This window comes from Xylocopa sonorina, chromosome 6, assembly GCF_050948175.1.
Source record: "Xylocopa sonorina isolate GNS202 chromosome 6, iyXylSono1_principal, whole genome shotgun sequence".
In the NCBI taxonomy this organism is placed as follows: Eukaryota; Metazoa; Arthropoda; class Insecta; order Hymenoptera; family Apidae; genus Xylocopa; species Xylocopa sonorina.
The window spans coordinates 5601285-5617258 of record NC_135198.1 but is presented as its reverse complement, the minus strand read 5'-3'; the positions used below and the strand labels follow the sequence as shown (position 1 = coordinate 5617258).

The 15974-nt window shown below is 37.7% G+C and overlaps 1 protein-coding gene across 1 annotated transcript in view; it reads right to left on the bottom strand.

Moving 5' to 3' along the window:
- Timeout (circadian regulator timeout) overlaps positions 1–15974 on the bottom strand; it is a 222555-nt gene that overhangs the window by 15810 nt on the left and 190771 nt on the right. Inside the window, exons 15-19 of the mRNA XM_076897229.1 lie at positions 4599–4676; positions 4442–4529; positions 4166–4364; positions 2533–2770; positions 560–657 (exon numbers count right to left, since the gene is read on the bottom strand). Coding sequence (XP_076753344.1) covers positions 560–657; positions 2533–2770; positions 4166–4364; positions 4442–4529; positions 4599–4676 — 701 coding nt within the window. The remainder of the gene's footprint in view (positions 1–559; positions 658–2532; positions 2771–4165; positions 4365–4441; positions 4530–4598; positions 4677–15974) is intronic.

Genomic DNA, 15974 nt, shown 5'->3' with positions numbered 1-15974 from the left:
TAACACTTTATACTCGGTTCCTTCCCGGTTGTAAGCGATAGAAACTAAAGATAGTAATTTTTTAGCAATTGATGCTATTGTTAACATCTTCCAGTGATAGAAAAATTCTTAATTAGCAACAGTTCCATTTTATCGATCGTCATGGAATATTCGCAAAGGTAATATTTGTTTAATTGAATTTTTGAATGGATAAAGTTGTCGAACAAATAGATGGGATCTTATGTAAATGTATGTACACATTTATTCTCGAGCGACCGAAAGAATTGCATAGCCATAGGGTGTGTCAGGCTCGTACAGCCCATAGATCACGCAGAAAATAATCTTCGCGAGGTATAGAAAATACATTTCTCCCAGAGTCGATTTTTTCCGCCCACTCTGCGATTTTCTGTCCTCTTCCGATCTACCTCGAAAGGAAACCAGACAGCCATTTTTATCGCGAAAGAGTCGCTAGGCAGCTAGAGCAACTCGCAACGTTAGAGATTTGCGAGCAGAGATCTGTTAGAGATTTTCTATTCATTTTTTTTTATGTAATTCATGTATATTTAAAACAATTACTTACTTTAGAATTGACAATCAAGCATAATTCCTTTAATTTCTTTATGATGCCTCGACGCGTACGTTCTTGATTAATGTGCTCCAATATCCAGTCGATGACATCTAAACGAACAAACCATGAAAAAGTAATTCGTAAAAGAATCAGACAGATTATTATTTAATATTTTTATAATCAGGATTAAATATGAATATGTAAATATATTAAGATAAAAATAAAATACAGATAATATAACGGGAAGATAAATTAGTAAAGTAAATAATACTGGAATACATTTTAGTTAATAATTTAATACGCCTCGAGAAGTTGAAGTTGTTCGTAGTCAGACAGTTTAATATTTTATTTTAAAGCTTTCCATCCAATTGGCTATAAACTAAATGCGGAAATAAATGGAAAGAAAAATTTATACGAGTCAAAACGCATATTTTTCACCACTGTTTTATACTAAAAAATGCTGCGCGCAACTTGGTTACTTTTTTTTCTTTAAAATCGTGTGTCTCAAAGAGTTAATAGCCCAAGAGGATTCAACGAATGCACCAATATATACAGTGACTATGTTATTCGGTTTCAATCAATATTATCCGCGAATTGATTCGAAGCAAGGGAAGAATAACTAGATCATCGCACGGTTACGTGATTCGGTTAGCTGATAAGCGAAGACACTGTTATCACTGATCTAATATTATCCGCAATACCAGAGACTATCTGCCAATTTTGGCGTCAACGATCGATTAGATTAGAATGATGCTATCGTGTTTGATACTAACTCTCAAATAGTTTATTTATTCAAATGAGACACGTATTGGCCGCGTGATCTAGAACAAGATGGCAAACGTAAGCATTGTTGAGGATACTTCAGGAATTCTCTTTAATTTTGTAAAAGACGATGTTAAAAGAAGTTCGTGTAACTTTCGACTCTCGTAATTATAAATTAATTAAAAGATGTAAATAACCTGTAAATTATTTACAGAAATTTAGCAACATCGTGGTAATTTTCAACGTTCGACTACTTTGTATTGTAAGTGTTTCAAGTTTCTGAAGCGAAAGTTTAGATAAGCTGTAAGTTCGTTCGAAACAATTTTCTACTCTCTTTGGTATCACTTTCTTCCAATTTATCAAAGCGATTTCGATTTTCGAGCAGAACAGTTTATATTTTTTACATTTTCAAATAGCACTCTTGTCACAGCACACGTTTGTTTAATTACAAATCCAATCAATCTTTCCCTGAATAAATTGTAGCTTCCAGAAAATTGAACCAAAGAAACAAAAAAGTAAAATAGAAAAGTGAGATTAAAATTCGCACAGAAAGTGATTTGTGTGATAGGAAAATTGCAAATCAAATTTCGAGGTCGACTATACGAAAAAGCTGCAAAATATGCTTGAAACGTATCCACTGGCGCAGGCAAACGTAAGAACCGGATCATACATAGTTAAAATGTGTTTTCTCAACTGTACTTTCCCTGTCTGAATACATTTATTCATTGAGACATCCCTTAGCAGATATTGTATTCACAAGCCTAAGCTAATATTTTTTTTTAATACAAACAACCCTCGTAGACTATCACTTCTTCCACACTCCAAAAACACGTTGCCAGAATAACAATGATTTACCAAATACTTCCCAATAATACCATTTTCCATAAACATAATAAGTTCTCCTACTTTGCACAATTGTTCAGACGCGAGCAAATTAAATGTTCAGTTTGATGAAAGAACAGTCTTTCCAATCATAATAAAACCAAAAATCGACAAATAAACCAAAATCGACAAATGAACTGCGTTGCAAGAGAGGATTGCGTTTGGAAGTACGCTGCGAGAAGCAGAAACCTCTCGCACGGTAAAGCATTTTATAGGACAGACCAGAAAGGGATTTAGTTAATCGTTTTCCCCGGGTAAATTGAAAAATACCCGGGAAAGTTGCGCCTTAAAGAAGACTCGCGACTCGCAGGATTCAGCGAATGGCACCAGGAGGAGCGTACCTTGGGGATAGTTGTTAGTCTGATGCTCCATAAAGAGAGTGCGTAACTCGTCCTCCTGGGTTTCGGTCCACAGGTTGCGCGAAACTTTCTTGTTATCCGTTTCCGCGTTGTAACCCTCGACGACATCGTTCGCGTCACGGCTGGTCTTCCAGAAGAGCAGCTCCATGTACGCCTTCCGGTTCTTCTGCGCGACCTCGATGAAACGCCTGATCACGAAGACCGCGAACTTTCGCAGGTCCTGCAACGAGTTTTCATGGCTCGAGACAATGCTACTTCCGCGTGGTTGTTCGACAACATCGTTAAAAATTGCAGATCACTTTTAAAAAAAATAAAAGCTAAAATTATAGAACACTTTTTGTTTTTATAATAAATTAACACGTTTGAAGATGGTAAGAATTTCAGTGAGCTGTAAAAATGGACAGGCGATTTTATCAGTTAGCCATTACTTTGAAATGCATGAAAATCACAAAAATTTAAGGTTGTTAATAATGTCACATATTACGTGTCGCGGTTGAAATAAAGCAAATCAATTTCACTCTGGAAGGATTTGTATGTAAAAGTGAATAGTGAGGTTCGATATATGTCGAGTGACAATTTGATGTTTCCGGTTGGAAATAAAAAAGAAAGACACGTTCATCTGCATCGAATCTGATTTTTGATTTACTCGTACTACTGGCAGAACCGCGTGGCGACTGTCTGACACGGAATGGTTGTTTCCACTTGCCATCGTTTCTTATTGAACGGTCAGACTCGTCACTCGGGTTTGTGCCTCGTAAAACATGCACGAATCGGTGTCAGCTATTTAAATAAGCATACTTTGAATCCAGAGACGATCGTAGGTTCGAATAGCTAAAGTAGACGGAATTTTAACTCGGATTTGCAAGTGTTATATGACAATTAAATGGAGGTATAAAAGAAATTTGTGAAACGATTTGAATGACTTGTATGTGACCTAGGTTTGGAATAAAAATAGAAGAATCGTACGCGAGAAATGAGAAAAGGTCGTTTAGATGGATTATAATAGAAGAGATAATTGCTAATCTGTTTATGTAAATTTATATAAAAATTTCTTTTCAATGTTAAGATACTTTTAGGGTATTTGAGTAATTTGTTTCTTACAGTATTCTACGTTTCTTACAAAATCTGCGGTAGCGTCTTAAAAACTTCAGAAGAAACAATCACTTTTATTTTTTACGCAAACGAAGTTGGAAGTACGAATGGATAAAAGTATCAAGAGTTTTAATTACGAAAGTTACTTAGCAAGTAGATTCCTATCGTGGTTTTCTACAACTCTGATTCTTACAAAACAAATTTTCTTAAAGATCTATAAAACCGCAAAACTGATAAAAACTTAGAAAAATGTAAAATATAATTGTTTCTAACAATTCATAATTTTGTACGTTTCACTATTAATGCATTCAAGTCAAATAATTTGTTATCTAATTACTTCTCATTTGGACAAATTCTTTGTCTGCATATCAGAAAGAAAAGTTAACTTCGTATTCAGGGCATTCAACGAAAATTGATGAATATAGTTGAATATAATAAATTAAATTGCACAATGAAGTGAAAGCAATTTCTTTTTAATGAAAATGAAATATCCAAAGTAAATGAATAAAATTGCAAACGATACCTTATGTCCTGGATACTTGGATTCAAGGATTCTTTGGAAAACACGAAACATGGAAGCTTGAAACATCATTCCAGGCATTTTACAGTCCCATGCTATACGATGAAGCATCTTGACGACGTAATGATTAACATCGTCCGTGTTTTTGTCAAATTGTTGCAATAGAATTAACATTGCCTTCACGACTTTCACATTGGCAAATCTTGAAGAAGAAAATGAGAAACAGAACAAATATATCTTTGAAAACGTAATTATTTATATTTGGTATTAATATTTCACCTGTGAATGAAGTCAGAAAACTTGAAATCAGTTTCTGCGATTACAGCACGAGCAGTTTCCTCGTCCTCGTCTTCTTCGTCTTCTTCTTCTGAAGCAGTACGTGTCGTTAATGAGCGGAAGGTGCTATAACATGATATCTTTTGTTATTGTATCTTACCTGGCACATCATTAAGAAGGTTCGTGACATTTTCGCTCTCGTGTGTTGCACTTCGCGCAACGGGATCCTCTTCCACTACTGAAAACAAAATAGAATTCGCTCAATTTTTTATATCATTGAAAACATAGTTAGAACGATAGCTTTAGAGGTAAAAATAATACATTTCTAATCTTGCTATACTGAGAAGCTGACGCCAAAACGATAACTAAAATATCGATTTAAAATATGCTTTAATAAAATCACGATCAATTGAAATAACTCGAAGAATCTATTCGCATTCAATGATGTTACTTCATCATTTTCTACTGAAATTCAAAAAGTTGTTACTCTATTATTCAAGTATGTAATTTTCTAATTAAACGAAATCGCAAGAAATGCTGCGCAGTGCCAAATACAGTATTCGTGGCTCGTCGCAGGGACACGCCAACGACACGTACTAAATTTCGCGAACGCGTAACACTATTTCCACGACGAAGCGAACATGAAAATAGCCGCAAAACAATTGCAAGCATCCCCTGGAACAGAAGAGCAGCCGCGACGCGGGTCGCAGGCGTCCCATTGAATTCGACTGGAGAAGAATCAATGGGTGCCCGAGCGTCGCTTCCAGGCCGCGTTCGAGACCTGACAAATAGAGTACACCGCGGCCTCGACCCCGGAAGTGGTGAACCCTGGATCGTTTGTTAAAATTCATCGCTGAAAAATCGCGCGACGGCGACAAAAGGGTGGCCGCGGTCGGATTAATTTACGCCAGAAATTCGAAAAGCGAGTCCAGAGAACGAAACAATCGTCCGCGGTGTGTACAGGGTGTCCCAGCAGCGTCTCAGATGGGCGCTGCGCGACTGGCAGCGGAGATTTTCCGCGCGTAGAAATAAGTGGAGAACGTAGAATGAAAGTTGTTCGTGGAGAACGTAGAATAGAAGTTCGTTCGAGAAGTCCCATTTGAGAAAGAATTCAATTTCGAAACTGTTGGATGTTACTATGTACCTTGATGTGGTTGGTGCGATTAATGGAATGTTAATTTATACGCGAAATGTTGTTGAACAGTAAATCACAGACTAAAATACCTAATAAATGGCTAATAAATATTTCACTTATTCCAATTAAAACAGGTACACAAAATATTTAGCACAGAAATACAACTATATATTGAAACTCAAATTAATAAAACACGTAGTCCATAAATATTCAAATTCTACTTTCTCCGAAACAATTCTCAAATCTCACACAAGCAAATTTTATTTTATCGTACACTTTCGATTAACATTCTTCCATACGAAATTATCCTGAAATTCCAGCAGCGATTCTTACACTGTTGGTTTCACAAATGCAAATACATGACACGATCGCTTAGATAAAAAGGTAGCTCTAATTAATCATCGCTAACGCAATTATTTTTCACTGCAAGGTTAGACGTTAACAGCAATCATTTTAATGCAAGCGTTTATTCCAATTGTTTTCGAGCACCCAGTACACGTGTGGGAACGCGGAATCCGATCGAATCTGATCCCGCAGGTTTTGGGTCGTGGTTTGTTTTTTCTCTGGCAACGCGGACGACCCGAGCGGCGAATTAAGCGGCCGTGGAAAGACGATTACAATTTCGACGAGTCTGCGAGCCGGGCCCAGACCGATGGCTAGGGAAAAATTGCACCCGACGAAACCGACGATTGGATCGGCACAAGGCTTCGTTACGCGGCAAATTTTCTAAGGCTTCGCGAGCGTATCTTCTTCCACCCGCATTGTGAAACGCGCGACTTCGTCCGCGACAATTTCGCCCCCGCGGTTCCACGCGTTTCGCTATCGTTAGTCGAGTTTCAGCTGTTCTCGCTTTTTCATCCCTCGGACTTAATTAAATTGTCCAAGTATCTCGGACTATACGCGAATGGAATTTAATTGGTGGCTGAGAATACAATTAGAAAATCTTTTTATCGCTTTATGGAATTCGAATTTGTATCGTTCTGCTTTCCATTGCTGACCAATTGTTGTTTGCTGAATAATTGTTTGAATGTATTTATTGATAGAATATAGCAGAATAAATTATGAATATGTATTGGTAACTTTTTTTGGTAATTAGTGGAACTTGTGACTGATGTCACCAGTTTTTCATTTTTCTCTTCTTTCAAATGGTTAAAAAAATATAAGACTATGTAAATTAATAATTAATTATACATACATATTATTATTTAAATTGTAAATTATGGTCATATCAATTATATAGATAATCTAATATAGAATAAACGGTTCTCGCGTCCATTTTGGTACTTCTTCTTTGGTACTTAGCTATACCAAGAGTTCAGAAACTTCGAATTTTACCATTGAGGTAGGTAGATACGTTACAGCTGAATGTCTTTTAAGAGTAAAACTAAGCGGAGTATTTTAAATCATCGCGTGAAGTCCCATTTTAAACGCGCTGCTTAGTTCCGGGCAAAGAAAACTTTCCCTCGCCTCGTCGGTGGAATTCAGTTTGCCCAAGTGACGTCGTCGCGGACGATGCTGTTTCAGCCTGAAGTTTTAATTGTTCCTTTCCGTGGTCTTTCGAGCTCGCTACACCGGTTCGAGATAAAACAAAATGTCCGGGGAGCCGCGACGTTTTCATCTTGAATTAAAAAATTTGCTCGCTTTGGAAACAACCGCTCAAGTCGCGACGCGGCACTGGCTCCTCGAGTAATTAAGCAGATAAATACGTAGACGGTCGTTTCGAAATGCAGTACGAGACGTGAAATATCATTTTCCATTTTGTTTCAATCGAAAAAAGACTCAACAATCAAAATGTTTGCTATCTGTGATTAAATAAATGAATGAATATGGTAAAGTTTAAAATTGAAGATAAACTGAACTGAAAATAAATAGTTGCAATAAAACTAATAATCTCGTTCGTACGTGTAAATAAACAACGCTGGCCCATTATTAATTTCCAGAGGGGCTTATTTCATTTCAATACCAACGCGTTTTTAACATACCTCTCGCAACCGAATAAAGCATCAATTTCGATTATTTAGCTATTTGCGCGCGAAGAATTTAATAATGTTCCGTCGCTTTCGCATTCCGTCGTCTCGCAGAAATCCCCGGGTCATAAATTAACAGTGCACAGGGACGCCCTGAAAAATATCCTCCGATTGGAGGTACGCGTTTCGATTGTACACGCGTGAACACGCACGCAACGTCCAGTTTGATACGATCATTTTTATGGAATTCCATAGATTCGAATAGCAGTGTAAAATATTGAAAAAACGATGGAGAATTTAATTCATATTAAATATGATCTAAAACAGAAAGGAATTGTCTAAATTAACAACGATTCGTGTTAATATTCGTGTTAATATTATAGGGTGTGAATGATTTTATTGAGACTGGATATGCTTCAATTTTTCAACTACAATTAACATACTTTCGCTATCTTCGCGTATTAATCTACTGGACCGTTCTCTAATTTATATTTAAGGTAAGACTAACTGATCTAATCGTGAAGTATAACCTTGTTAGGCGCAAGAGAGTTATAATGTAAATCATAGATACCAGAATTGTAAGGGTCTCGAACTCTATCTAGGGATTGCGTATCTACACAAGAGTTACGGAACTGAACACGTTCTACGATGTTCCATGAAACCTTCTCTCTCTCTCTCTCTCTCCCTCTCTGGGATATTAGAAACTATTTATATACAAAGTAGACTAATTTGATTCGCGTTGCGCGTCCAGTGCTCGTTTGAAAGTGCTGAAGATCAGATTTTCTAATGTGCGCGCACCATCGTTCGTTGTGATTCAGAATTTTTTAGTATATGCCAGATGAATTTGTTGAGAACTAATATCTACAAGTAGATTTAAATAAAAACGATCGATCATACTTAAGAATACTCCCGTATCAAACTAATCAACTCTTTGCAACTCCTTACAAATTATAAAATAAATTAGAACTGAATGAAAGTTTAAAAAGTCAGTAACTGAAATATAGAAACTCGCATTACACAGGAATTAGTGTATTTCAATAATCCACATTATTATTTAATTTAAATAGCTGTATTTAAGTTTAAAATTCAGTACGGACGTGAATCGTCAACCCTTGTCAATTTTATGCGAGGCGTAGCAGTTCTTCGTACTAAATAAAATCTTCTCTTTTTTATTACAAAATCTAATACTACTTTAAATTATATACTACAATAATTAATTAAATCAAACCTTACAGCTACTTAAATAACTTGTATTTCTTTTTATTATTATATTATTTCTTATATCCTACTGTCCAGAACACTAATGTCACCCTAAAGAAAAAGTAATTCCACTTTTTCTCGTGCCAGCGAATTTTACAATCGAATGAACGAACTTAACGAAAACCAAGAAGGCAGCGAATCACGATTATCAAGTATTCATCGTGCCCGGTGAAGTGTGCTGGCACTTCAAAGTGAAGAACATACCAGCGTCGCGTTACCAAAGCCTGGCTCATCTGATAGATTAACCACTTATGCGCCTGTATGTGTGCAGGCTCTCTCGGATCGATGATCACCAACGGTGCATGGTCGAAGTCTCTCGATAATTCAGGTTGTGTCCCGTTACAGGCTTATCGATCGATCCCACAATTCCTATGGCCACGTATAATAGCGCACCTGCGTGTACACAAATTTGCGCGCGTGTACGCGTCCACACGCGCGCAGCTGTCTCAGTTGTACAAAGGCGATCTACACGCGATTATAGTGTCGCCCTTAACACGTCCGTGATGACGGTGAGTTTCGATGTGTCGCGAAGAAGATCGACGTCCGTTTACAAGGTTAATTAATATTAACCCTTTGCGCTCGACGACTGTTTTGGTCGGGCGGCGCTGCAACTCGAGACGATTTCGCGCGTAAATGAATTTACAGAAGAATTAACATACGAAAGTGTTATATATTGATATATTATCTGTGTTTACATTTTGCAAAGGTAATTATCGGAGTTCAAGTTCCGTATGATTGTAATATTTTGCAAGACACTTACCAAGGCATTCTGAAGTGCCAGGATCTTGTGGGCCATCGCTGCTATTTCCGGATTCACTGTCTGTTACACTAATTTCTCTATTTCTCACACCCGATACGTCATTACCGTTTAGACTTGTTCGAAATTAAAAACGAGTGGTGGAAAATTTCGCGATACGTGTGCTCGCTACGACCGTCGAAACTGTACTAACGCTAGACACATCGTATTCAGGACTACGGTCGTAGAATTTTACGTCACAATGTCACTTTCCAACCGAAGATATAAACAGTCTAAGGGACCACATTCTCGAGCCAATACTTCGCATCTATCAATTGGAGATAACGAAATTCAACATAAATACAGCCGCTCGAGTTGCCACGCGAAACATCGTGGCGGGTGAGAGTCGCCATTCGAGCGCAAAGGGTTAAAGTGTAAGCGATTCTATGAATGAATTTTATTCAATGCACTTATAGCGTATAATAACTTAGAGTGGTAATAATATGCAAGAAGATTTGTTGAAAGAGGATTAAAAAATATTTTGAAACAAACATTTTTATCTGGTGATCAATAATAGGAGATAAAATTAATTAAGCCATTTCACTGTTATTTAATACTCTAATAAAGTTAGTTTATTTCTAAGTATAAATTTGGGTTTAGGATTTCCTGTCGATCGTTAGAACGCGGCAACGCCATTTCGTTTTAGTTTTAATAATCGTGACGAAAGAAGATAAAATCCTTTGGTCGAAAAGCTGAAAGAAAGAGAGAATAGTCGAAGATCGGTGTGCGTCGAGGAAAGTTTGAGAGTATGTAGTGCAATTACTTTATTTTATTATTTATTTACCTCGAATAAATAACGTTTATATTTCCATATTAACTAAAAGCCATGTAATATCTTAAGAATGGACCTGCAAAATCATTGTTAATTAACTCTCAAGTACTCATGTCAGAGACTTCCTGGGACAAACTTGATAACCAATTTAATTATTACAGTTTCACGTGTAAATTGTAAATGTACATCGTTCGCAATTGACCTAATTAATCGAATCTAGCCAGCCAGTTAGAGGCAGCGAACATCGAGAAGTCTGGGTGTTCTCATGATTAATTACAAATACTACAATAGCGTACTGCTATCTATCTATAAGTACTAAGATTCCTCTAAAAATGGTTGCCATTTTTTTCTCTCAGTCCAGCAGGCTGTATTAAAAAAGAAAAAGATATAAAAAGCTTCGTAATTACGTCTATACCGGGTATGCAAATGCTTCGAACGCAACGGTTGCACAAGTTAGTAATAAATGTTTCGTAACGCGTGCTGTATCCGAGAAAGTAAGCTAATTTATAGAACACGTGACAGTAGTTCCGTAATTTAGTACAATCCATAACTTGGCGGGGATTTATTAGCGCGATTAAATATACTGCACTTTGGGTGATTAACGGACACGGTTACGCTAGTAGTCACTCACTTCTGGAAATTATTTCCACGTGACGAAAAATGGTCCGATTGTTCCATTGGTGCCGCGACGCCTGATTCTGCTGCGATGTCACGATGATATTGTCAAGTCAGATCACCAACATTAAGGATCGATTTCACCCCTTAAATGCTGATCATTGCGAATACAAAAAAATACGTATCTAATATTTTTAGTATTCACTAAGTTTCAATAAAAGTAGTGAGTAACATAAAGGTAGATTTACTTGTCAGAGAGTCACAGAGTCGTGGCATAGTACAAAACCTTATCCCAGTCAAAAGAAGAATTTCATTTTCTTCCTTGGTCCAAGTAAAAATTTCAATAAATTATATTTCATGCATCTCATCTGCCTACTTTTTTCCAAAGCTATTATTGTTAGTTTTTATTAGTGCAAATGGTAATGAGAGAATCAGAATGAGAATGAATGAGAATACTTTGAGAATCAATCGAGAAGTCACAGAGTCGTGGCATAGGATAAAAACTTATCCCAGTCAAAAGAAGAATTTTATTTTCTTTTTTGGTCCAAGTAAAAATTTCAATAAATTATGTTTCATATGTCCTATCTGCCTATTTTCTTCCAAAGCTATTATTGTTAGTTTTTATTAGTGCAAATGGTAATAAGAAACTCAAGATGAAGGTGAATGAGAATACTTTGAGAGTTGATCGAGAACAAGAAATCATAGCAAAAAAAAAAAAAAAAAATATACAGCGTAAAACAGCGTAAATCAATCTCACTTAGTCCATCTATTTTTCTTAACAAATACAGTTAAAACACCATTTGTAATCTGACGCTAATAACCTCCCAATCCCCGCGATACCAATCTCCGAACCAATCTACGTAGCTAATACGCGATATTCCACGACAACAAATTATAATTAATATTCTCATGGTAGAATGCGCACTTGATACCGATCTCCCGTTTCCAGCGAAGATCCTGGATCCCCGAAACGTGAAATTAGACGGCGCTGTAGGCGCGAACACGAGGGTGGGTGCTGTTATACGATTGCGTTGCTCGTACAGAGAGTGGCGAGGTAAATAGGCTCGAACGTGGCGTATCAGAAGTTCCACGGTTGGAAATAAGAGGCACGGTTGGATGGAGGGTGTGGAGGAGGGTTGGGCGGCGAAAGGACGAAGGGTAACTCGGTTTATTGTAGCCTGGACGGAAACTCTGGAGCTGCGCCGCGGTATAATTTGCGAGGTGATAATAACCATCGTCCATGACCGCGTGATATCGAGGCTGGCTCGCTTTTTTTTACTCGCGCCATGTATTGCATTTAAAAAAGGCAATCTCCGAAATAATTTGCGCGGCATCGGACGATCGTTTCGCGCCACGCATGGCCGCCGCCCGGAATTAACGCGGAAGAGTGAATGCCAGGCAAAATGAAGAGAGTAATCGTGTGCCAGCGCGAACATTTCGGTTTATAATTACTCGTGTAATTGGTACTGATTGTGGATTTGTTGTTGTTGTTTTTTTTTTTTCATTCGAAAGAGGCACCACTACGGGTTCGCGTCTCGCAGCGTTTCCGGTGCACGTTGGATTTTGTGGTAACATCACCTGCGGCTGATCCCAATCGCTGTGTTCACACGAAATTGCTGGCAAGTGAGAGTAGAGCGATGGGAAACGCGGTTTTTGAAGCACGCACGAGTGATTGCTGTAATTTCTGGGAAATTTGTAAGTAATTTATTGCTGTTTTATGTTTTATGCACTGTGGTATTTTTCAGAAATATTAATATTAAGGAAATTGGAAAAGTGTGCAACGAAAATTTTGTAATTTGCTTCAATTATTTCCTATTCCAATAATCAATACTCGATATTATGCAGTATTCTGCAATATTGCGTTATACGCAAGCATAATACAGAATAACGCGTAATGTAATATTGGAAAGCTTATTAAAATGGTAGAAATTATAATACTTATCGAGCTATAACGTAATTCTTTAGAAATAAATAAGGATGGACGGTTTTACCATACACATGGTACCTCCAACAAAATAATTTTTTATATTCATATCAGTTAAAAGAAAAAGTTGAAATATTCTATAATCAAACATTATTCTTCCTATTAATTTTCGATATTTCAATAATTTTTTAATTATGAAATATAAAGGCTACCTTATTATTTTACATAAAATACAGAAGAAAATTACTCTCAGTAAATCTTCCAAAGATTTGAAATCAACCTTATCATTTTATACATCTCGCAATCGAGAGACAATAAAGAATGAAACGTAATTGAATAAGAAATAATTCAGGAGTATATTTAGGAGGTAGCGTTGTCCATTTCCTCGAAGGCATCACGAGGTACGTACCTAACCCTCGTTGAAGAGGACTTACTCTCATTATTCCAACGGCAACGCGGTTCCTGGGTAGCTACAGTTAACCAGCTTATTAACGTAATTAACGCACAGAGAGTTCTTGAAAGGGGTGGCTTCCGGTGTCGTCACACGAAGAAAAGAGGCTTCGTACCCCCGCAATTTGATACGCGCCACAAAGCGACCAGCGGGATGACGTTCCGCGCTTCTTCCACGAGGCATTCTTAGAGAGCTTTTTCAGAACGTGCTACTCTTTTTCTCTCTCGTTCTCTCTCTCTCTCTCTCTCTCTTTCTATCCGCGTATCACGACGCGAGGGTTAAAGTTAAAAACGCTTTGATGTTAGCCGCCCGTCCGCCTTTCAATGCGAACGAAGGGAGGCGAAAGTTTTTTCATGCTGCATTCTACGGATCGATATACCCTAAAAGGACGTTTTAATTTCTGCCATTTAGAAAAATCTTCCGTTTCACCGCTCTCTGTGAGTACTTGTGAAAAGCTCTCGTTACACTTTTATATGGGCTACTTCAACCTTTAAGCGTTATATTTTTATCAGTATTTTAACATTTTACAATAGTATATACATTGATTTTTAAATTCATGCTAGAATGATAACTTGTTTGTCTTTTTAAAGCTCGTTTCGCATCATTTTACTTAATAGTAATTTCATATAATCATAGGAAAAAGGTACACTGAGGATCATAGTTCAGTCTTAACCCTTTACGATTCGAAAATAAATTTTTTGTTTTCATCAGTTCCATAGTAGACAGTAATACAAGATAAATCAATATTTTCATTTTTTTTTTGTTTAATCTTCTTGTGTACTGATCGAAGATAGGAAGTATTTAATTATCTGTTACAACGAAACAGAAGATCATTCTATATCTTTACCATAGGGGCTGAAGCATGCAAATATTGTTCTTCGTTAAAATAAGTAACGATGAAAAAGAATATTCATACGAATATATAGTTTTAGTGACACGACTAAAAAAATGTGCAAGCTCTCCAAGTTATTTGCATTCAATTAATGAGCAGAGTATCAAATTAACAAGTCAGGCTGCAGCAAACTACCTGCAGAGCAGCGTTTGGTGCGACTACCCCTAGATTAGAATTATGTGCCAGCAAAGCTGCTTAGCGATCTGTGCCACGTAGTATTTTTGGCCTCGAAAACCAAATCCGATTCTAGTCGACGAGTACGATTTCACCGTGGCGGATACTGAAAATTTTCGAGGCAAACATTTTTTGAAACTCGAAACAGGTGACAACGTTTGATCTCTATTACTCGTACTTATTAAAATTTATTAACAAAACATATTTGATCTCACTCATCTCTAAAATGTATACCAATATCATCCCACAAACAAAACAAAAAAAAAATAAATAAATCAGATTGTTCTCAAAATCCTACGCAAACATGTTCCCTCTAAGTAAAAAAAAAAACAAATCTACCACTTAACATGAAAAGAAAGAAACGCTCAAAGTTGGCCTGTTCGCGCTCCGAGCGATTTTATTGACATTTCTCGAACGACAGAAGGGGTTGGGGCGCCCTAGTCGTTTTCAACTCCTCTCGCGATCCTCCGGCTGCGCGAGGTGGATTAAACCCGGCTGATCTTATCCAGCGGCGGCGTTAAACCCTCTCGTGGCCGCTTGATCGCCAGAGCAGAAGAAGTCGTCGTTATCGAGTTTTCAATGAAATCCATTGTCGGTTAATACCGTGCCGAATCGATTATTCTCCGACCGTCCTTTTTGGGGCGCGCGGATGCGACGGCCCGGGCGGAACTGCGGACTACACGATTTTCGCATGCGGGTCGGCCCAGCCGGTTTTCAGAAAGGATAAGCGTCCCGATACCGTGGTTACCCGCAAGTCACGTTCCTGGCTTTTGTTATCGAGAAGCTTGATAAGTTAAACGAATAAAATCACCGTTTCGCATTGTTGCGTCATCAGTCGTGGAAATCGCGTCGAGAGGGGGTTGGTCCTTTTGTTGCGGGGGCGAGCGATTCTCTCTCGTGCCTTTAAAAGCTGGTACAGTTGAAAACCAGCTTCACGACGCGAACGTTTCTAGTCAGCTATTTTCTGAGCACTGCAAATTGTCATTTACCTTTTGCATTCTTTAATTTCGTTATTAGAGACGCAGCGTTTAAGGTGTTCAAAATTGCTCTTTCATTGTCTCTTAAGTTTGCAAAGATTCGTACTTCTAATGTCTTAATTAAATAGCGTTGATGTATCGTGAACGTAGAATCACTTTAGTACCAGAAGTTCGATCGTTTTACCTCGAGGTGTTTCTATTTCGATAAGTTTCTTCATGGTTCCACCCCCAAGTCAGGGTAACGACATGTCCACTTGGAATATCAGACAACAGGCTAATTAGTGCGAGGCTGTTTCGTTATTTTGTATTATATATAAGCGTGGAAATTTAGAAATGAGGGTAGTGTCAATTATAGGTTATAATAGTGGGTTCGTATAAAATGAGCGGAAATCTGATGACGCGACTGAATTTTCGGAAAACTCGCAACCCTTTCATATCTGGTTTCAGGGTGGGGTTCTCGAGCTTAGCGAGCAAAGTCGACGCTTTTCGCAAGTCACGCAATTTCTGCGTGATGTGGCTGGCCGCGTTGCAAGGCTCTTTGTATAATACTTCGACACTGAACCGAACCGTAAT